The 23,093-nt window shown below is 31.1% G+C and overlaps 3 protein-coding genes across 3 annotated transcripts; all 3 read left to right on the top strand.

Annotated features, from left to right (window-relative positions):
* The first annotated feature begins 12,038 nt into the window (after positions 1 to 12,038).
* On the top strand, positions 12,039 to 14,399 carry LOC114924202 (aspartic proteinase nepenthesin-2). The gene has a single exon (XM_029287842.2). It carries the CDS (start codon positions 12,402 to 12,404, stop codon positions 14,067 to 14,069), a length of 1,668 nt encoding a protein of 555 aa, XP_029143675.1. The 5' UTR covers positions 12,039 to 12,401; the 3' UTR covers positions 14,070 to 14,399.
* A 2,685-nt stretch (positions 14,400 to 17,084) lies between these two features.
* Positions 17,085 to 19,309, top strand: LOC112703985 (large ribosomal subunit protein eL20y). The gene is made up of 4 exons (XM_029287841.2): positions 17,085 to 17,306; positions 17,397 to 17,512; positions 18,028 to 18,091; positions 18,699 to 19,309. Exons 1-4 carry the CDS (start codon positions 17,292 to 17,294, stop codon positions 19,038 to 19,040), a joined length of 537 nt encoding a protein of 178 aa, XP_029143674.1. The 5' UTR covers positions 17,085 to 17,291; the 3' UTR covers positions 19,041 to 19,309.
* A 1,080-nt stretch (positions 19,310 to 20,389) lies between these two features.
* On the top strand, positions 20,390 to 22,775 carry LOC112702056 (cytochrome b561 domain-containing protein At2g30890). The gene is made up of 4 exons (XM_025752928.3): positions 20,390 to 20,911; positions 21,101 to 21,271; positions 21,708 to 21,856; positions 22,354 to 22,775. Exons 1-4 carry the CDS (start codon positions 20,708 to 20,710, stop codon positions 22,664 to 22,666), a joined length of 837 nt encoding a protein of 278 aa, XP_025608713.1. The 5' UTR covers positions 20,390 to 20,707; the 3' UTR covers positions 22,667 to 22,775.
* Positions 22,776 to 23,093: the final 318 nt, after the last annotated feature.

Genomic DNA, 23,093 nt, shown 5'->3' with positions numbered 1-23,093 from the left:
GACGAGCCACTGTTGGAGCCAATAAGCAAGAGGTTTGACCAATTGGTTTTTTATTCGCAAAATATTTGCGAATTTGCATCCGAATTGGAGGAGCTGACTGCAATTCTGCACCGTACGTACGATAACGTCATGACTGAGATGGAATCATTGAAAGCCAAAAGAAAGGGCACATCTTCTTTATCTCACGAAGACGCCAACTTGGAATCCGTTAACGAGCTTCAAAGCCCCCAAGGATTCGAACAAGAGGACGAACAAAAAATAGGCTAGGTTCAAAGTTGGACAAATAGATTGCAAATGCCACAAAGAAGAAGAAAACGAAAGTTTTAAGCGAGCTAAAAGTGATGTTCTTTAAATTTGTGGTGATTGAGTTTATTTTTCTCGTTAATAGTTTAGCTAATATGTGAGTTTGTTATATTCAGATAAACCTGTTTGATGCTATATCAGTGGTGTATTCAAATTCCAGCCAATATCAAGGACATGTTATGAATTATCAATTTAGGGTACCAGCAGCAAGGGACAACTCTTTGGGTGTATAGTTACAAAATATGGGTGCAAAAGCACTTTTCTTTTGGGTGTATTTTTTTGAATTTTATTGTGATTCACATTTTACATATAGATACATATATATACTTCATAATCTTGTTTTTTGTTATAAAATACTGTTTGTTTTTTTTTACAATGGTTTAAGAGTTTTACGTATTAGGGTTTAGGGTTTTAGGGTTTACAGGTTAGGGGGTAAGGGTTTAGGTTTTAAGCGTTTAGGGTTCAGGGTTTTAGGCACAAAGCATCAGGGGGGATAGATTTCAAAGTGTATATTCAACTTTCTTTGGGTGTAAAAAATGGTAGGTTATGGGTGTATATTTGATTTGATGTTTTCCTTCATATTCTAGTACCTGTAATTCATACATTTTGAATACAGCATACAGAGTTTAATTATTGAAAGAAATTTCACAATAAACTGCATTATAATTTTCAAATATTTACAACATGTCTTCCATTTGTTACAAGACTATATAACATTTACATTAAGCAGTGTCAACATTCTGAGAATCTATCTGACAATATGGACTCAATAACAACGAGGATGGCTTGAGCAGTCTGATTGTATTACTTCTCCTAATGGCTTCATGTTTGTCTAGATTCATGTCATGAAATAGAATCCGGGAAGCATATTCTACTCTAAAGTGGTCCACCTCGTCCTACAGTAAAAAAGAATATTCTGTTTAATCAACCATATTAATTGAGTAATGTAATACAGAGTTATTTAGTTTTAAACATATTTACCTGAGTCCAATTGTCCCACTCATACTTTCGCCTCTTAATGTTTGCGGGCTCAAATATCTCAAGCCACTTCATTACGTAGATAGCACAGTCATAGCTGAAAACAGAAAAATGAATTATAAATTACATATAGGAAAGTTTAATTTTCAGAGTAAAAGATTTATACTTTGTCTTTTGGCCCGAGATGTGAAGGTATAGTGCTACAATTTTCCTGTCCTTGTCCTTTGATTTCAGAGGTGCCCCCCAGGCCCCAGCATATACTTTAATTCGTGATATTACGTATCCTTTAAAACACAAAATAAATCAGTAATAAATGAATAATTTCAATAAAAGGATACACCCAAAGGAGTTAATAGTTACCCCTTATATTAAACAGAAATACACCCAACTATATATATATATACAGAACACAGAACCAACTTACAACAAATGTATTCAGCACAGATCTCGCATCGGAAGGAGATTTGTTGTGTAATGGGTCGACTATATAAAATTTCTTCTTTCTTGTATCAGCGATGCATAACCACCAATGATGTGAATGGCAAACAGGTGTAAATATCTTAAATATGTTCAGATTGAACACTGTTTTAGTTTATTTGGCACATAAGTAAAAAATGGTAATAAGTAGTTTTAGAAATGAAAACTCACATAACGATGCGATTTTAATTTTTGAAGGTCCAAGAAGGGTATGAACATTGGGTAGTCTTCCACCCTGAATGGCTTATTGTTTTTAGGCTGTAAGAATACCCCCTCTGGATGATTTGCAAGGGCCATGTTCTGCAAAAATTGAGAACAACCAAATGAATCCAAAAAATACACCCAAACGAATAAACAACTCTCACCCAATTGAACACAGAAAGTACACCCAAATGAATAAACAGAATACACCCAATGTAAGGAAAACAGTACATCCTAAGGAATGCAGAAAATACACCCAAAATTCGTTGAAGCAACCCTTACCACAATATCAGGGGGAGACAGTATACTTCTTCTTGAAACCTTTTAATATTTTGTTGGTTTACAATGAAGCACATGGCAGAGACAATCTAGAAAAAGATGCCGAAATCAATTTTACATCAATCAGGATTATAGTTGATTTTGGTGATAAAAAAATTAATGTTGTTGTGATACTACCTCAACTTCTATATGCGTTTTAGGCGCAAGTGATGCAAGGTGAAATTTTGACAGAGTGTATATATCTTGGGCTTGGAGTATGCAGATGTTATCAAACTCATTAGTTCGCCCATTTGAGTAGGATTTCACTCGTATAGCCTAGTGGTAGCATTTCTGTTTCATGTCAGTAGTATTTAAATTCGGCCTGACAGGAGTTTTAAACTTCTCGAAACTCTCTGCCCCACTCTCCTTTGGAATCTACGGACTTTTTTCTTCTTTTGTCACCCCACCACTTGCAATTTTATGTACCAGATCCTCTAATTGTTCTAGCAGTTTTGGGGTTTCTGGAGTTTTCTCCACGTATACATCTTGCGTTGACGCCCCCTCCTGCGTTGTTGTTTCTTTTTGGCTGGAATCAGTGAAGCCAAGGCTGAATGATGGCAACAAATCTTTTTTAGGAATGTACGATGCTGTCCGTGCCATCATCATCAATGCAGCAGCGTCTTCTGGGGCTGGATTACTGCGTGATCATGTATAACATATTATAACAATAAGAATATACGGATGATAACCAAAACATTGATTTTACTCTAATGAACTTATATTTTAGATGGAGCTGGGGGAAGTGTGGGTGTGCTTTCTTCAAGTTCTTGGGGGGTTCAGGAGTGCTGCACGGCACATAAAATTAATCATGACGTAAAAAAAAATTATTAAGGGGCAATATACACCCAAACTGTAACCCAATATACACCGAAACTGTAACCCAATATACATCTAAACTATAAACAAATATACACCCAATACTATTTCTTACGTTTTTGTAGTTCCTTCAATTTGTAGCAGAGGGGTTGATTCATATTCTGTCTCAGGTGTTTCTTCAAATTCCGGCCCAGTGGTTGTTTGGAACACTGGTAGACAAACTTGAATCGAAACTCTAAACAAGAAGAAAAATGAAAGGTTAACAATGCCTTTGAAAATAAAAAGGTTATAAGGTTGAAATATTCTTGAAAAACTCACATTACAAGCCCTTCGGACGGTGTCTCTTTCCTCACAACCATCATATTCAAATCAGCCGGCTCACTGGCTGACTCTTCAACCAGACTCAACCTAAAATACACCCAAAGAAAGTAAAAAATACACCCGAACAATTCAAAAGAAAGACAGGCTTTGTTTTTTGAGAACTTACGTACTTGTAGTTTTTGGTTTTTTTCCTGCCTTTTTTTCTCGAATAAAACAATAAATGACTTTTTTTCTAAAAAATATATATATAGAATTAGAAGTAGAAGGTAATAAAAGAACAAACGTAACGGTTATTTGAAAGAAAAATTACATGCTCTCTGCCGGTCTATTTACGCTACTTTGTTCTGTGTGTCCTTGAGAGGAAGGATCATCACTTCCCAAGTTTACGTCCGGTATTCTAAACAGAGTTCATGTTATTCAGACAAAATATCATACAGTTAAATCATGATAACAAGATTTTATCAAATAAAGCTTCTTACGTTTCAGAGGAGACATAGTGACCTTCCGTCGATCGCAGGTCAGCTTCCTTCTCCCTGTGAGACAAGAAACAATTATTAGCAAAGAAAATACGCTAAAATATGAAATATACTCCCCCACAAGACATACCCCTGTGCAGCAGAATTTTCATTGTTTTCCCTTAACAATTCATCTAGATCTTCACTTCCTATTTCAGATCTGTCAGTACATTCATAAAAGAACATGTTAACAAATATAATCATGATGATAGACAGTAATATAGCTTACAAAGTACTGTACCCATGATAGGATTGATCTTCTTCAGGAGATGAATGCTCAACAACAACCTTTTTCTTTTTGGATTGTGTTATGGTGAAAAAAATAAGTATGAATCAGAAATAAAAAATTAATTTTATCACAAAATATTATCCAAAGAAGTGCTTACTTTTTTGGTGTTCTTTGTGTCTTTTTTTTTTTTGCTTCTTCACCGGTGATGATTCTTCACTTCTATAAGTTAATAAGAGACACTTCTGTTAATACATGAAATCTTGATCATAAAGCTAAAAGAAAGGAGTAAGAATTTCAGAACATTACTCATCAGTTGATTCAGATTCTGAATCAGAATCCTCTTGACTCTTCTTTCTTTTTTTGGAGTCCATTCTGAAAGGCAAACAATCATTATTTAACACATACTAAAGATATAAAATACACCAAAATGAATGTACAAGATACATCCAAATGAATGCACAATATACACCCAACACAATAAACAAAATACACCCAACTTGATAAACAAAATACACCTAACTTGATAAAGAAAATACACCCAAGTATGGTACTTACTTTTTCCTTTTTTGTTGGGTTATTTTCTTGGTGAATCCTCTAAGTCTTCTTGAGTCTCAGACTCAGAGGTAGAACTGTCACTATCAGTTGTTTCTGTCTCCGAAGACGATGTTGAACTTGCCTTCCTTTTTTATTTTTTGTTTTTTTTCTCTATTCTTTTCATTTTCTCTCTTGTTTCCGCCATCTTTACAACCCCCTGAAAAATTAAAAATTTTAGTTAGCAGCATTCAGGTAAATAAAATACACCCAACATATTATGTTCACTTACCATATTTTCCTTTATTTCTGCCCTCATTCCTTTGACCAACTGCTCCTTACTCCAGTTCGCAATCCAGGATTTTGGAGGTCTTTCTGCCCTCTTCTTGTCTTTATTTTTAGAAAGATGAAAGTAAATTATCATCAGGGCAAAGAGGCAGCCATCAATTGCCTTTTTCTTTTTCTCCTTGTAATCGGTTATGCCCTTGATGATAAAACTCAAAACATGCCCTCCCCAGTTTCGCTCTGTTATAGTGTCCATCTCAAAAATTGAGGCCAGGTGCACATGTGAGATTTTGTTTATTGTCATTGGTAAAAGGAATGCCATCTGTATATAGAGGATGAAAATCCTCTTGAACATTAGGCGATCCTGTTCGTTACCAACGCCAATATCCATCATCTCATCTGTAAGATTTTTGAGGGTCTTACCCTGGAATCTTCTAAAAATTTCTTTATCATCCTCAGAAAGTTTCTTATAATTGACTTTCTGAGGAAATAAATCTCCTACAAAAAGGAAAATAACATAGTATGAAAATCAGTTCAAATACACCCAAGCATAAACTTAAATACACCCAAGCATAAGTTAATATACACCTGTAATTTTTAGCGAGTTACCTGATGCGTTGATGCCAAGCGCATCACCTATTGTTTTTGGACTTATTTTAAAAGAACCGTATCCGGTTTCCAGTCTGTTCTCCCCTAATTTGAAGTTGTTAGCCAACTCCCTTAATACTTGGTGATGCACCCTTAGTGGCGGGATGTGCATCAAGCCACTGAATTCCAAATCCCTCACAATCGTTTTCTTCTCCTCACTCATGTTTCTGAATTTCTCACTTAATAAATGTGTTGCACACTTAAGGTCTTTGGTTTGCTGTAAACAAAAACAAAATTATAGTCAGATATATTTCTATTATATAAAACTGATTTCATCTAAGACATATATTTGTTCTTACATTTTTTTCAGTTTGGTTTCTCATTGCCATTTTTTTTGAAATGAAAAATACACCCATAGATATCAGTAAGATACACCCATAGATATGAGTCAGATACACCCATATATATCAGTAAGATACACCCATAGATATGATTCAGATACACCCATATATATCAGTCAGATATCACTCAAACATGCATTAATATACAAGGTCAAGCAATATACACCCATGGATAAGCAAATATAAGAACAGTTGCAACTGCTGACTATTACAATATATCAGTTCAGAAATATACACCCAACAATTTATGCCATATACACCTAACAAATTACTCCATATACACCGACTAAATTATGCCATATACATCTAAGGACAAGCAATACTACAAGGACAAGCAATAGTTGATTATATTACATTATATCAGTTCAGAAATTTAGACCCAACAAATTATGCCATATACACCCAACAAATTACGCAATATACTCCTAAAAATCAGTTACAAGAAGAACTAGAACAAGAAGAACAGTAAAATCTAGAACAACTAAGAAGAACAGTAAAACCTAGAACCAAGAAGAACAGTAAAACATAGAACAAGAAGAATATTAAAAACAGTAAAATGAGAGATAGAACAAGAACAACAGTAAAACCTAGAAGAACGTAGAAGAATAGTAAAACCTAGTTCTTCGATTTCGAAATGTGAAAAATCTTCAAGATGTTTAAAATGGTAACGTACGTTGAGTAATATTTCTTCGTTTTTTCTGAAAATTGTTGATGGAGAGTTCTATCTTTTGTTGATGGTTTCTGCTAATCTTTGCGACGAGTTCTATCTCTTCAGTTTGGAATGTTGCTCGAAGGTTGACGGTTTGTGTTTTCTTCGAAGGAGAAGTGTAAGAGTGCACCATAACGAGCGCTTTTTGCGATGCGTAACGGTTGAGTGATGCGCGTGACCTTGACGCTCTATTCAAAGGGAATGAGTGCGTGTGTAGTGTTATCAGACTGGGCTAACTTGTAATGCTTATAAACCTTTTTTGCTTGTATGTATAGCAGGCCTGATATACTATACAGTACTAGTTACTTACATTATATTTTATAAAATTAAAAAATATTATTTATATATTAAAATTCATTATTATGTATTTTTGTATAGATAAATTTTATATTTTTGTGTATTATTTAATAAACAGTACTTACGTAAAGAATCATAATATATACATAAGATATAAGGGAGAATATATATACAATATATTTGTAATTATAGTTTGAATTTAATTTTGATGTAAAATTATTTTATACACACATTTAATCACATAATATAATATTAGCAAAAATAATTATTTTTTATATTAATCGCATAAATAGTCATATAAAAAAACGGTTGTAATTATACGATTGTGTAAAATGTTTTATTCTATGGTGGATACTACAATGAAGATGGCATAATTGTCTTCATATGAGTATATTTCTTTTTGACCTTTGGATGATGGATTGTATGGTTAGATTTTGATATTTATAAAAGTGTTGTTTTTGTTTAAAGTGTGGCTAAATAAATAAACCACACTTTTAACTAAAGTATCTTCATGAGAAGATATTTTTGCCATCTTCATTGTAGTATCCACCTTATTCTATTATTAGTATATGAAAATTAAACTTTTATATTTTATTTAAACATATTTACTATATATCAAAATAGATACCTTATTTTATTAGTCCTTGACTCAAAGGCATGAATCATGTAAGTGCTCATCTCATCATCATAATCAATAAAAAGTATGCTATTCTTAGTCATAGAGTATGCCTCAAAATAATGAATGACCTTATGAAGCACGCATCTTAATTAATTCCTTCAAAACCCTAAAGTTGTACACCATTATGAGTCAAAATTTACTGTTTTCAATAAGAGAAGTGTATATCACATGGAGGATAGATAACATATGGTAAAATCTAAATGGCCATGCACAAAGTATGAGAACTTAGTTAATTAATGAATTAAATTTGTTTTCTAAATCTACCGTACCCTTTAATTATCTAAAAAGGTGTACTGAGTATAGGAATTTGGGGGTATACATAATTATTGGAGGATTTTACTTATTTGGCCATACATGTAATTAGTTAATTAAATATTATGATAATATTAAAGAGACAAAAATAATTAATTTAAATTTATTTTATTTAGTATTTATTTATTATAAAATATATTAAATAAAACAAAAGATAAATAATAAATTTTAATAATTTTTTATTAATATTTTTTTTGTTACCAAATATTTCCGTATGCTGTACTGAAAGAAAAGAAACCTTGAAATAATGTTGCCCTTATTGTTGTTAGATGATACACATGTTTTCTAACTTTGAACCCAGATTGTAATGTATATATCTCTGAAATTCTGGGCATGTATGTTGGCATAAAAATCCATCATCAACCCATTTTTAATTTCTATGAGATCTCAAAGTTGCTTCTTCACACTACCTTATTATTATTAGTGATTGTGAGATTTAATTTTATGGGTATTGCCGTCTTTGTTTGAATATCAAAATACAAAAACAAACACTTCAAAACTGTATATTACAATGCCATTATTGCATATTACAATGCAATGCATCACATGCTCTAACCAAAAGGTCCCCTCCTCCTTCAACCACAATTCATATTATTCAAATAAATAAAAATAAAATCAAGTTAGGTTAATTGAGTAATCTGTTCACTCATCTATTTAAATAATTATTAAAATTTAAATTTTACCAGCGAAAGACCTTAAATATATAGAAGTTTAAACTGCTAGCAAATTATTAGATTTTTTAGGTATTAAATATTTAATGGTGTTATATATAATTATTTTTAATAACGTGATGAATTTAAATTTTAATCATTAATATTTTTATTTAACTAATTTAATATCAAATATTAATATTTTTATATACTTATCTCTATAGAGATAATGATTTATATCATTTTATTTTAATAATCACATTGTTTATTTTAGATATTTTTTAAAATAAATACTAATTATTTCTAAACTTATATTGTTAAAAAAATTTTGTACCTTATTATTTTTTTATGATAACTTATTTTGACTATAATTTTATTTTGAGGGTTGTATCTTATTGTATTCTATAAAAATACCGGTATTTTTGAGATAATTTATCATTTATGATTTATTTTCAACTTTTTAAAACTTTTAAAAGAACTAATATTAATTAAAAATGTATGTAACAAATTTTTAACTAATTAAATATATTATAAAAATATTGATATCTTGTAATTTTATAAAGTACTATTGATATTATTATATTTCTCCTATGTAATTCTCATGTCAAAAATAAAGTTATTAAAAAAATTATATTTTTTTATATATATTGATAAAACTTAAAAAAAAAACAATTCAGCAGTTATAAATTATGCATAAATTGTAATTTTTTGTTGTAATGAAAAATAACACAAAAAACATAATTAAAAAATTTATAAATTCAACTCCCGCGTATTAAATATTCTATATTCGTGTCATTGAGTATGGAGTAGGCCATATATTGATGAAATACAAGTTTTGGAATTTCTTACACTAATAGCTAGATTATGGGATGTAATTATATTCTTGCAAAAATTTATATTTATAATATGGATCCCGCTAAGGAAATAATGAGGTGTTTATATAATATGTATAATAGACTATTAAATTATAAAATGAACATCTTTCATTTTATTTAGAGTAACCATCCGAGTATCTGCGATAATAATTATATTTCTAATACTCTCTAAACCTCTATTGTACACATTGTATAAATATTTCATTGACTTCTCATACTTTCCCTTATAATATATATGGTACTTTTAATTTGTTGAAAAATTACTATAAAAAATGTTATTTACATAATAGTTTTTTTGATAAGTAGAATATGACATTTTTAAAAAATTATAACCAACATAGTAGTTAGAATCTCGATTCAATTCTTAAAATCTTCTGATATTACGATTTTAAAATGAGTCTATCAATTTTACGAAATTTACAATAAATTTGATGATTTTATAATTTAAATTTTATTAAAATTTTACGTTTTATATGTTACGTTTTTAATTTACTTTTTTAATTTCACGTAATATTAGTGTAAACTTGTCACCGTAAGTTAAGTTTTTTGTTAAATAATTTATTTGTTATTTAACAAAATGTACACAAATAACCAATAGTGTAAGTTAATAGGCTGTGAAAAGAAAAAAAAATGAAACATTATTTTCCAAATTAAAGAAAAATGTACGAGGCATTATGTATGATAGCCGCCTATGAAAAGGTGATAACATAAAATTGAATTCAAACATATATTTTATCAAATCTTTTTGTTGGTAGGGTTAGGTGGAAACTGTTTGTTATTTAGTATACTGTACTACTACACATATTAACATATTAATTACAAACTTTAAAATTGACGTGCCGTCGTATGTTTAATCAAATTGCATCGTGTCCAAAACAGTTATAAACTAATTAATTATTAAGTGATGCATAACTCAGTTGCGTAAATTTTACAGATGAAACAGTCAATCGATTTTTTTTTTATATTTTTATTTTTGACTAGTTAATTAATTAGTTATCTGCTTAAAAATATTATTAATATGTAAAGCCGGAATTTTTTTTTCATTGTTTTGATAGAATTTCTACGGAATACTCTATGGCCAACGTAACCTAGGGATAATATGTTTTGATCTTATTTTTAAATATGACAAATTCTTGATTTCTTCTAATTGAATAAAAGTATACTTTGCATAACTAATAAATTAAATAGCATTGGATATATATATATATATATATATATATATATATATATATATATATATATATATATATATTCCCATATCTGAATTATATTAGTAAATTTGTATATCCGAATAAATAAGTAAAAAATATTAAATATATATATAAAAATTTGATATGGCTTTTTATTTGTGTTGGCACTTGGGAATATTGATATGTGAAAGAGCTTGTATTATTATTTGTTAATTCTTATTGATAGAATGTTGGACAATTTTAATTATTCAAAATATAGAAGAAGTTGGAGTTGTCTTTTCTATTTTCTTTTTCCATTGAAATGTATTTATTTTTCATATACTGAGTCAATATACATAATAAATGAGTCAATATACATAATAAATGAGAAATAATATTTATACACCTTATATATTGTATGCAAATTTAAATTTGACATTCTATTTAATATAATAATAAAAGCATATTATTAACTCAATTTATTTATGAGATAAAATTAACAAAATAAAATATTTGAATTTCCATTTATTAGTAGTAATAACACTACTGTAGCAGAAGGAACAAGACTTATTCAAACCCAAACCTTTGACCAGAGACCAGAGTGAGTTATTTTATTATATCATCACTTTGCACTGTTGCAAATGGGTATTAGTGACAATGTGTTTCGTTGCTTTTGACTTTTGGTAGCTGCATTTTCATTTGCCCAAATCTCCCAATATTATTACAATAGTAATATTACTTTTATATATCAAAATTGTTCTAATAATAATAATAATAATATAAATTTTAGAAATATGATTTTATTTATTTATTTGCAAAAACTTAGATTAGTTGACAGAATAAAAATTTGTGATTCATATTCACATATTTTAAATTATAACCCAAAGTTATTCAATAGCTTAAAATTGTAGAAATAATATTAGAAATTCTATATTCTTATTACTATAATTCTACAAGAGCCTATGACCCAGGAAGCAGATAGGAAAAATCCCCTTTAAGAACAAGACCAGGTATACTTTTTAATTATTTATTGTTATTACTAATTAATTAATTTAACTATTGCCCTCACATTGATCATTTTGCAATAAATATATGATTTCAAAAGCCTCATGAAATTAAAAAATTTATTATTATTATTAAAATTTATTTCACACTCTAAAATATTACAACTTTTTTTAGTTGCTCCCAGTATATATCGATTCAACAGATTTAAAACTTATTCGTAGTTAATCAGAGCTTTATTTAAAAATTTGTCACTAACCAATATAAGTTGCCGTATGTTGAAAAAGAAATTCAAATCCCAAATTTTTGTTCATGCGAACTAATGAACTAACTACTAAACCAACCAAATCGATATAAAAGGATTACAACTTTATTGTGAATCAAACCGCGTTTTTGGGCACTGGACTTGACATTTGTATTTCCAGGTCTTTGTTTCCAATTTTCAATTCTCATTGCTACTAATAAAGTCGCACAAACTCAACCTTTTGAACCATCTTCTTCTTCTTGTTCTTCCTCTTCTCAGAAGAATAGAAAGAAAAAAAGCTTTGGGGTTTTCAAAAGTTCACATTTTTTTTGGTTTTGGTTAGATTTCCCATTTTTTTCAAATCTTTGCCAAGCTCAGAAAGTTTGATAAAGTTCTGCTCTTTCTGGGTTTTTTATTGCGTCCCAGATTTTCATCTCTGAAATTCTGTGTCTGTAAGGTGTTTGATGTTGTGACTTTCTCAAGGGTGAAGCTCTGATTACTATGGTTTTGAAGAAAGTTTCTTTGGTTCTGGTTCTACTTGTCATATGCAACTCTGTTGTAGAATCCTTTTCAAGTAGGAACCATGATCTCATCAACAAGAATGGTTCCTCTCTTGCAGCCATAAAGTTCCCTAATCATCCAAGCTTCAATGCTGTGACTTCTTCTGGCGACACAGGGTGTAGCTTCACAAGTTCTGCCATGAATTTAGGTGAAGAAACCAATGATGATGATGGTGATAGTGATGATGAAGGTGAGGCTTTTCTAGAAGCAAAGCCAAACAAGGAAATGGTGAAGCTTCATTTGAGACACTCAATGAACAAAGATGATGATGATGTTGATTTCACATCAAGGGATTTGACCAGAATTCAAACCCTGCATAGAAGGGCCATGGAGAAGAAGAACCAAAACACCTTCTCAAGGCTGCAAAAGGCACAGGAGAAATCCAGACCAAAGTCAAAGCATCACCACAAGCCGGAGAAGTCTCCGGCCGCGGCGGCTGCGCCACCGGATTATCTTGCAAACCAGCTTGTGGCAACCTTGGAATCTGGTGTCAGTCTTGGCTCTGGAGAGTACTTCATGGATGTGTTTATTGGTACACCTCCTAAGCATTTCTCTCTAATACTAGATACTGGTAGTGACCTTAATTGGATTCAATGTGTTCCTTGTTTAGCATGTTTTGATCAAACTGGTCCTTATTATGATCCTAGAGAATCTAGTTCCTTTAAGAACATTAGCTGTAGTGATCCGCGCTGCCAATTAGTAACCTCGCCGGATCCACCTAGGCCTTGCAAGGGTAAGGATCAGAGTTGTCCATACTTCTATTGGTATGGAGATAGCTCGAATACAACCGGTGATTTCGCCCTCGAGACCTTTACAGTTAACCTCACCACGCCTTCAGGGAAATCCGAGCTAAAGCATGTGGAGAATGTGATGTTTGGCTGTGGACATTGGAATAGAGGATTGTTTCATGGGGCTGCAGGGTTGTTAGGATTGGGGAGAGGGCCATTGTCATTTGCATCTCAGCTTCAATCCCTTTATGGCCATTCATTTTCCTATTGCCTTGTGGATAGGAATAGCAATTCTAGTGTTAGCAGCAAATTGATATTTGGTGAGGATAAGGAGCTTTTAGGCCACCCTAATTTGAACTACACTTCATTTGTTGGTGGCAAAGATAATTCAGTTGATACATTTTACTATGTTCAGATCAAATCTTTGATGGTTGATGGTGAGGTATTGGATATTCCTGAGGAAACTTGGAACTTATCAGCACAAGGTGCTGGTGGAACAATCATTGATTCTGGCACCACTTTAACTTATTTTGCTGATCCTGCTTATGACATCATTAAGGATGCATTTGTGAAGAAAATTAAGGGATATCCAATTGTTGAAGGCCTTCCACCTTTAAAGCCATGTTACAATGTGTCTGGGATTGATCAGATGGAGCTGCCAGATTTTGGGATCTTGTTTTCAGATGGAGCAGTTTGGAACTTCCCTGTGGAGAATTACTTCATCCAGATAGATCCAGATGTCGTTTGTCTAGCGATCTTAGGGACTCCCCGGCACGCCCTTTCGATCATCGGAAACTATCAGCAGCAGAATTTCCATATCCTCTATGATATGAAGAAATCAAGGCTTGGTTATGCACCAAGGAAGTGTGCTGATGTGTGAACTTTTGCTTGTGTTGGAAGGTAAAGAAATGAAGAACAATTGTAAACATGGCAATTTAGGAGAGGTAGATTCTGTAGATGGAAAATTGGATAGTGGTATATACAGAAAAAAAAAGAAGAAAAATAGAAAAGAAAGAAATAAAAGAAAGATCAGGTTTTGATTTTTCAGATTATTTATAGAATTAGGAATCAGGTAAGCAATTACAAAGGGAAAAAAAAAGGGTCATGACATTGTTTTGTACACATTTTTTTAACTGCTTCAATTTTTGTGTTTATTGTTTATTTTTAGTTATTTGTTCTTTCAATTCTATATGGTGTTCCCTTGGACTGATTATCATGTTTGGTTCTTATTCTGGTTTATATATATATATTCTCAAATCTCAAAAGGAAAATTGCAAGCTCAGAATCCTGACTAATATTTTTTATTTTTTTTTTTAATTTTTGGTTCCTGTTCTTTAGATTGAAGTCTGAAGACATGATCAAATAATGGCTCTGGTTATTTTCATTATGTGGCATAAATATATTATTCAATTCAAAGGCCAATTTGTTAGGTACACTGCAAAATTTATTTAATAAAAAATAACACATGGATTCCAAGAAAGAATGGGTCAACCATGTTGTTCTATGATTTTATATCATACAAGTCTGCCATTATTTTTCTATTGTCTCCGATAATTTAATCATATTATAAAATAATTCGTTCATTCTCTGAAACTTTACTCAATATATTCTTGCACTTTTTCGTCTCTTCTTGAATAGACTTTATTTATTCTTATTTATTATACTATATATTTTGGTTTAGTGGTAATACTAAAAGAAAGTTTCAAAGGAGAAAATAGCTCTAACCATATAAAATTCGGATTCAAAATTATATGGTATATTATTAAACTTTGCAATTTTTCTAAGATAAATAATTTATTTTATTTAATTTATTAGAACTAGCATATGGCCATGTTTGTGTGTTCATGAATCGGATTCGATTCGCATGTTTGCGGTGTTTATCCGAATTCGATTCGAAAATTGCGGATATGGATCCAATCCATAAGATCCGATCCGATCTGCACACTAATAGGATCGGATTGCGAATTTTGTGTAAGTATCCGTATATTCGTGTATGCGCAAAAATAAAAAAATAAATAGGTAAATATTCTTTTTGTGTTTATTTCAACTAATAATTATCATATATGTTGTACTATATTAATTTATTATTTGAGAAAAGTATGTTTAATATTATTTTAAGAGTAAACATGTTTAAAAGAATGGAGAAAATAAATTTTATTGATATCTTTTTAACAAAAATAAACTTTTAAAAATATTTTTATGTTTTGCGGATATATCCAATATTCAATCAAATCTGTACAGATCCAAATTAAAAAACTACAAATATTAGATCCAATAATTTTAACCAAAATTTTGGGCATTTTCGATCCAATCCGCATTCAGCTCATGTTACTCGTTTAGACACCAAGAATATGGTTAATTCAAACTTAGTCCCTGACATATCAAATAACTATTTAAGTATTTATAATTCAATTTAAGACCTCTGTCCCAAAAAGTAACAGAAAATAAATGAGGAACCATCTTCCCCATAAAACTATTGACTTCATTATATTAGAGAATTCCTTAAATAATCATTTTCTTCTTAGGTTAAGTTTTAAAATTTATCATCACCATAATAATTGGCTGTCAAATTTAAAGCTTAATCTGTAGTGTAAAGTGTCTAGTTTACAAAACAAAAATAATCCGGTTTTGCACTTTCGCCTACAAATTTTGACTTATGATCTCACATACACCAATTTCATTACATAATAATCCAATTATTTATTAATTTTATATCTTTGTAGATGCCCATAATGCTTTAAACTCTATCAAAAATACATGGCAAGATAAATTTTTTATAAACATAATCTCTCTATATATTTCATTCACACACTAATACTACTTTAGAAGAGGTTGTGTTGAATTAAGATTGGATGTATAAAAACACTACATCTATATATTTGCATTTTCATTTTTCTAAGATATGTTGGTGGAAGTGACTAGGCAGGTTCTTAGAATTAATATTTAAATTTGAATAGGATTCAAAGTTGTTGTTTGCCACTTTGCATACGTTGGACGTGAATCAAGTGTGGAATGTTCCTCTTCTCCACTTCCACTATTCCATGTTCAAAGTTGAAAAATCTCGATGCAAGTTCTTGAATAAGAGTTTTAATTTTTAACCGTGTAAAATTTGTTAAATAGTCATTCAATTATGTTTGTTTATTCAGATAATTAATTATGAAGTAAATAAGAATAATAGTTATTTTTAATCATGCAATAATATATAATTGAATACACATCTAAAGATTTTTTATATGAAAGTACTTTTAAATTAAATTATTTTGAATAATATTTATTTTACAAAAATATATACATAATAAATACATAGGGAAAATTCTTATTTTTTATACATTTTAAAAGGATGACTATTCACATGAAGTAAAGCTAATATTTGAGAATCATTAGATAGTATGATATATTTAAATAAATTATTTAAAATAACACTTTTTAATATATTAATTATCATCTTTAGTTAAATTTTGGTTTAATTATTCTGTCGGTTCCTATAGTTTTACTGAATTTTCAATTAAGTCTCTATATTTTTTTTCTTTTTGATCAAGTCCCTATATCATATCAAATTTTATAATTAAGTTCCCGTTGTGACAAAAACACTGGAATTAACGAAATATTCGTTAAACAAAATGGATATGTCTAACACTTGACTTAATTACAACATCTGATATAATATAAGGATCTAATTAAAAAGAATAAAAGTATAAAGACCTAAGTACCTAACTATAGAGACCACAAAATAATCAAACCTTAAACTTTTTATATATTTATTTATTTTGGACGGGCTTAAATTTTTTATTTGAGTTGGATCTTTAGCTTTTTGGTCAGAGGATCTTTAGCTATTTTTAAAAATGGGGCAGAACTCCTCCGATATAAAATAATTGGGCCAAAGTGCAAATGGTCCAACGTAACACTATTGGGCCTTGAATTGGGCCAAACAAGCGGGTTTTGAATGGCCCAAGACTCCACCAGTGTTAGGGTTTTTCGTACGCTTTGTATATCTCTCTCTTCTTCGTTTTATAGTTGAGGCTAAAACCTAATTGGGACTCCGTACGCGCCGGTTCGTGATTCAACACTGCTGCTCACTCAGCTTCTCCGTCCGGCGCTGAAAATGGTTACTTTCAGGGTCCGTAATTCTAATTATCATTTCAATTTCACCTTTTATTTTTTTGCAATGTTGAATTTGAACTGAATTTGAGGAATTGTTGGGTTGCAGTTTCACCAATACCAGGTGGTGGGTAGGGCTCTTCCCACAGAGAAAGATGAGCACCCTAAGATCTACCGCATGAAGCTTTGGGCCACCAATGAGGTTCGTGCCAAATCCAAGTTCTGGTATGTGATCTCTGTGTTCTGATTTTTCACATATTTTTGCATCTCCAATATTTTCTGCTTTTAATTTTAAATGCTAAAGTTAGTACTTAAATCACATATTCTCTATATCAAGCTGTTGAGGTTAGTAGAGTGATCAAAATGATGGAAGTTATAAATTCAATGGTGATTGACTCTCTCACTTTATCACTTTACCAATCTCTCCCATTAGAAGATCCTTTTCCAGAGATTTTTGACATAAATTGAGTCATCTAATGTATATTTATGCACCAATTTGATTGTTAAATTGGTGAATATTTTGTATTACTAAAGTTTCAAATTGATTTTAAAATGTCTTTGAAGAACTATTTTGATGTCTTGTTCTCAATCTTTATGGGAGAAGCAATTTGTACATTTAAGCTTTAATTTTGATATGCTATTCTGTGTAGATGACATGCAAATGTTGTTTTAGATGTTTTCCATTTCTCCAGGAATAACCAGTTATATTGCATCTTTATTTTCATGTTAATTTCTTTTAGGTACTTTTTGAGAAAGCTAAAGAAGGTCAAGAAGAGCAATGGGCAAGTGCTGGCCATCAATGAGGTATGCACTTATGAGTTAAGAGGAATGCTAGAGGGCCAAGAAAATTTATTATTTTTGGCTAGTAGTTAGCCATCAATGTTTAAAAATGTAGGCTAAAAATATGTTGCTGGATTACTAGACTAAATAAATTAGTTTGATGGCTAAAAGTGATGGCCAAAAACAATAAATTCTTATGACCCTTGATCATTTCTCATGAGTTAATTGTTATCCCACTTTAATAAATTACTTTGATGTTTAGTTAGCTAGTTACTTAGCTGTTAATAGGTCTCAATGGAGCATCATTTATGGTTACAAGCATTTTGGAGTTTCTGTTAAGAGCTGCTTTTATAAGAGTAAATGACAGATTATAGCTAATTTAGTTCCTAATCAACTAAACATTAGGTTAAGCATTTATAATAGCCAAACATTTTTACATGCATTTTTTAAAACCTTGCCTCCGATAGCTTGCAATTGTTTTGCTTATAAGTTATAACTGCCTAATTGAGGTGAAAGATGTTTTCCTAATTTATTGGTTGGATCATGATATTTTCTTGTTTGTTAGCTTCATCTGTATTTTAGATTGCAACCCCATTTTGCATTAAATTGAAATTTTGTTTACTGATTGCAGATTTTCGAGAAAAATCCTACCATGATAAACAACTATGGAATCTGGCTCCGATATCAGAGTCGCACCGGTTATCATAATATGTACAAGGAATTCCGAGACACTACCTTAAACGGTGCTGTTGAACAAATGTACAATGAGATGGCGTCGCGTCATAGGGTCAGATTTCCTTGCATCCAGATCATCAAGACGGCAACCGTCCCCGCCAAGATGTGCAAAAGGGAGAGCACCAAGCAGTTCCACAACTCTAAGATCAAGTTCCCATTGGTGTTCAAGAAGGTGAGGCCCCCAACCAGGAAGCTGAAGACAACCTACAAAGCAACCAGACCCAACCTATTCATGTGATTCGAGTTGATTTGTTTTCTGTGCTTGTCATTTTGAGGCTGTTGGATTCATCAGTAAAACATAGGGATCACTTAGAGAAGGGTAATTAAGCAGTAACAAACCTGATTACCTGGAATCGCAGACATAGTTTTCTTCTCTTTAACTCTCAGAGTGTGGTTTCTTTTGACAATTTTGTTTTGCATTTTTCTCACCCGGAGTACTCTATTTTTCCATTCCTGATGTATTTGTTTAAGGTTGGTTTCCAATTTAGTAATTACGTTTTGTTTGAATGTTGACTTATCGTTTACAATACAATAATGAGACTAGCCAGAACTACAAACAAATCAAATTGTTAATCTCTCCAGAAATTCAACCTTGGAGTAAGATTAACGATACTTAAGTTTTTGTGTAATATTAAATCTGAACAAAGTTTACTCTGAAAACTGTAACAACAATGTCGATATAGATATTAGGAAAAGTTATAAAATGGTAGAAAAGTGGTCACAGGGAGGTAATTTGCGAAACAGACTGTCTAGAAGTTTATCTCTTGATTAAAAAGGATTCATCCCAGATGCGGAAAGTTAGTTCGGTAACTGACTGTTTAGCTAAAACAGTGGCTAGTCATTCTCGTCTTTACACTGAATTCTTAATTTCTTGTAGTGTTATTGATCAGATCATTAGGAAGGAGATGATATCTCCATCTTAGTTGCTCTTTGTTTCTTCTTTCATCAGACACAAAAAAAAAAAAAAAAAATTCTGTATCTTTATTATTGGTTTGCGTTCTGCATACTCTCTAGATTATTCAAACCAATATCTGAATCCAAATCAAATCATTGCTTAAACAGCTAATTTTTTTTTTCAATTAAAATAAGCTTACCATGTAACTTAAACCGTGCATGTTTTAATAAAGAAATTTGTAGCAAGCAAATGAGCAATGAAGAACAGCATTGGATTATGTGCTCTCTTAGCTTAGAGATTCCAAATGTATACAGCAATATGGTATTTTCCAAGAAGGAGAACCACATGTGCTTTCAACAAGGCACTCTTGGATCTACTCATAAAGACAACCTTATTGGCCTCTGTTCACTCTTTAGTCTTTACTCATTCTATTCTTTAATTTTGGCAAGTGCAAGTGGGGATATAATTGTAAATTTTGAATGCACTACATAACATAGATATGAGTTATGTCTCTGTTGTGTTTTCCATAGCCTATCATCCTAGCTTGTCACCTACCACTGCCAAGAATATGTGATGTATAAATATAGGAAGTAAAAAACAGTAAAACAAATTTTAAACATAGGTGAAAATATCAAGTGTAGTTAGTAGTAAAAGCAACATCAAATGAAATGAGATGAACTAGAAGCTTATGTCTATGTGATAGAGAGTTTTCAATCTTTGATTCAGGCTGAACTTTAATGTTTATCAAGAAAGTCTATATCTTTGCCATTCTATATATATATATATATATATATATATAAAAACTAGAAAAAGGCTGCAAATGCTTAACCCCACATGTTTATTTTATGCCATTATGCATAATATATATTAACTTAAGCTCAAATTGTATCTACCTTCTCCCTTCCCTCACATTAATCTCATTCTCTCTGAATTGGTGACAACTTTTTACTTTTTTAGTGATTGTGTCATCTGTGACAAGGGAAAAGTAGAATATTTAGCTTGGTCAACTTATGGGGAATGACGCACGATCTTCAGAATGGAAAATGTTCATATTCTCAACAAAAGAAAGGGGAATCAGAGTTCAGCAAAGGCTCATTGTTTTGCTCTTCCAAGCAAGTCTTGTGTTCATCATGTTTCCACTTGTTGGCTCAGAACAAGATCACAAGAAAATCAGAGGCATTCATGCAAGCAACAACAGAGGCCACAACATTAAGGTAGAATCCATTATTCCTAGTTCATGTTCTTCTTATAGTCCTTAAATTTTTATCAATCAAGTTGGTAGTATCTTCTTCTTATAGTCCTGAGTACTGAAAAAATTGGTGTTTAGAGGGCAATGCGCCTTATCGGATCTCGAATACTTGAACAAAGTATGTGAAGCTAACATGTTTTATTTTGGTTGCTAGCATATGAAGATGAATCCTAGACTTGAGTTTGAAATCAAATTGCATGGATTTCTTCTGTGGGGTTCTATGGCATTCTTGATGCCTCTTGGTATAGTAGCAATTAGATTCTCAAACAGACAAAGAGGTCAAAGGAGGCTTAGAGTTACATTCTATGTTCATGCAATTTTGCAGGCAAGTGTATTCTGAACTTCTGTTACATCATAATTTTCAAATGCAAGATTTTGCATGTGCATTTTTTGTTAGCTTATTTTCTTTTCCCTTTACTTGAAAAACAATAAGAACAACAACTATTTTTATTGTTCTAAAATTAGTTCTCAAGGGTCAATTATCCCACTAATTAACCTCTTTTTGTGGTGGCTAAATTAGTTTATTTTTCTTAATGCTTGTTAGTTACTTCATAAGATCAAGGGAGGGATATTGCCTAGTTGGTTATTGAAGAGTATCATAATGAATACTTTGAATTCAAGAATTAGTGCATGTGAAGAGAATAATATTGCAATTATGACATTAACTAAAATCTCTGCTCAGGAAAGTTAATTCCATAAGTGAATATAGTTAACCCCATCATTAACAAAACTAACAGTTTTTTTTAATTTCTGTTTAGCAGAAGGCTGCTGTACTTATTGCCACAGCAGGGGCAATCATGTCCATAAAGAATTTCAACAATTCCTTTAACAACAATCATCAAAGACTAGGGCTTGCATTATATGGTGCTGTATGGCTCCAAGTCATAGTTGGTATTTTTAGGCCACAAAGGTATTATATACATCAAAGTATTTCCTTTTATTAAAAGTATACAATAATTTCATCTGAAATTTAAGTTACATGATACTCAATTTTCTTGTATTTTATAGGGTAAATCACCAAAAATGGATTCAAAATTATTTTGTTGCTGACAAAAATACCCCCGAATTTTGTTATTGACAAAACACCGTCAAATAATTTTAAAACGTGCCAAAAATGCACACCCGTGAACTGAGACGTTATACATCAACGAAAAAGAGTGAGGGCCTTTTTGTCAATAATAAAATTCAAGAGCATTTTTGTCCGTGTCAAGATAATTCGAGTACATTTTTGGTGATTTACCTTATTTTATAAAGTGTAACAGCTTTAGCGAAGTTAATATAAATATAACAATTCAAAGAATATCGTATGTAATATCACCTAATTTCATGAAAGAACATTTTAATTTACCTAATTGCTTTTCTATTAAGGAATTAGTGCATTGATTATTTTCTTGTTCCTCCTCACAGGGGATCAAGAACAAGAAGCATGTGGTTCTTTGCACACTGGATTATTGGAACTGCAATGTCCTTATTAGGTGTTATAAATGTATATCTTGGTTTACAAGCCTACCAAGAAAAAACATCAAGAAGCATAACAGCTTGGAACATTCTTTTCACTGTTCAGATATCTTTGATTGTTTTCTTCTACCTTGTTCAAGAAAAATGGGACTACATAAGAAAACAAGGAGTAGCCTTAGGCAATGAACTATTGGATTTGGATCCCTCTTTGCAAGAAATTGGTTCAGATAACAAGAAGGGATTCAAGGCAGAATCTGTTTAAGGAAAGATGAACCAATGCTTTACCATTATTGATCTTGAAATTTACAAAGGATACTTGTTTTTGAAACATCTTTGAGCATTGATGAATGAGAATTTATTTTTTGATTTAAGATTATTTATATTAATTCCTTTTTCATATCAATAGATAAAATTTCAGCCAGAAAAATATCAAAATTCAGGTATATATCACTTAACCAACTAAACTACCAATGAGATCTTTATATATCACTTACTCTATTAGTCCTTATCGTTTTCCCAAATTTAGGTCCTTATATATATATATATATATATATATCCTTTCTTACTGTAAAACGTTTCCAACTATCTTACACTACTAGCGAATATGTTCAGTATATTCCGTTAAATTAAACATTTTTGGAACAGTAAGGATACGATTATAAATGTAAAACTGGTGTAGAGACCCAATT

Source organism: Arachis hypogaea, chromosome 7, assembly GCF_003086295.3.
Source record: "Arachis hypogaea cultivar Tifrunner chromosome 7, arahy.Tifrunner.gnm2.J5K5, whole genome shotgun sequence".
NCBI lineage: Eukaryota > Viridiplantae > Streptophyta > Magnoliopsida > Fabales > Fabaceae > Arachis > Arachis hypogaea.
The sequence above is the reverse complement of the archived record's forward strand: the minus strand, read 5'-3'. Positions and strand labels throughout refer to the sequence as shown.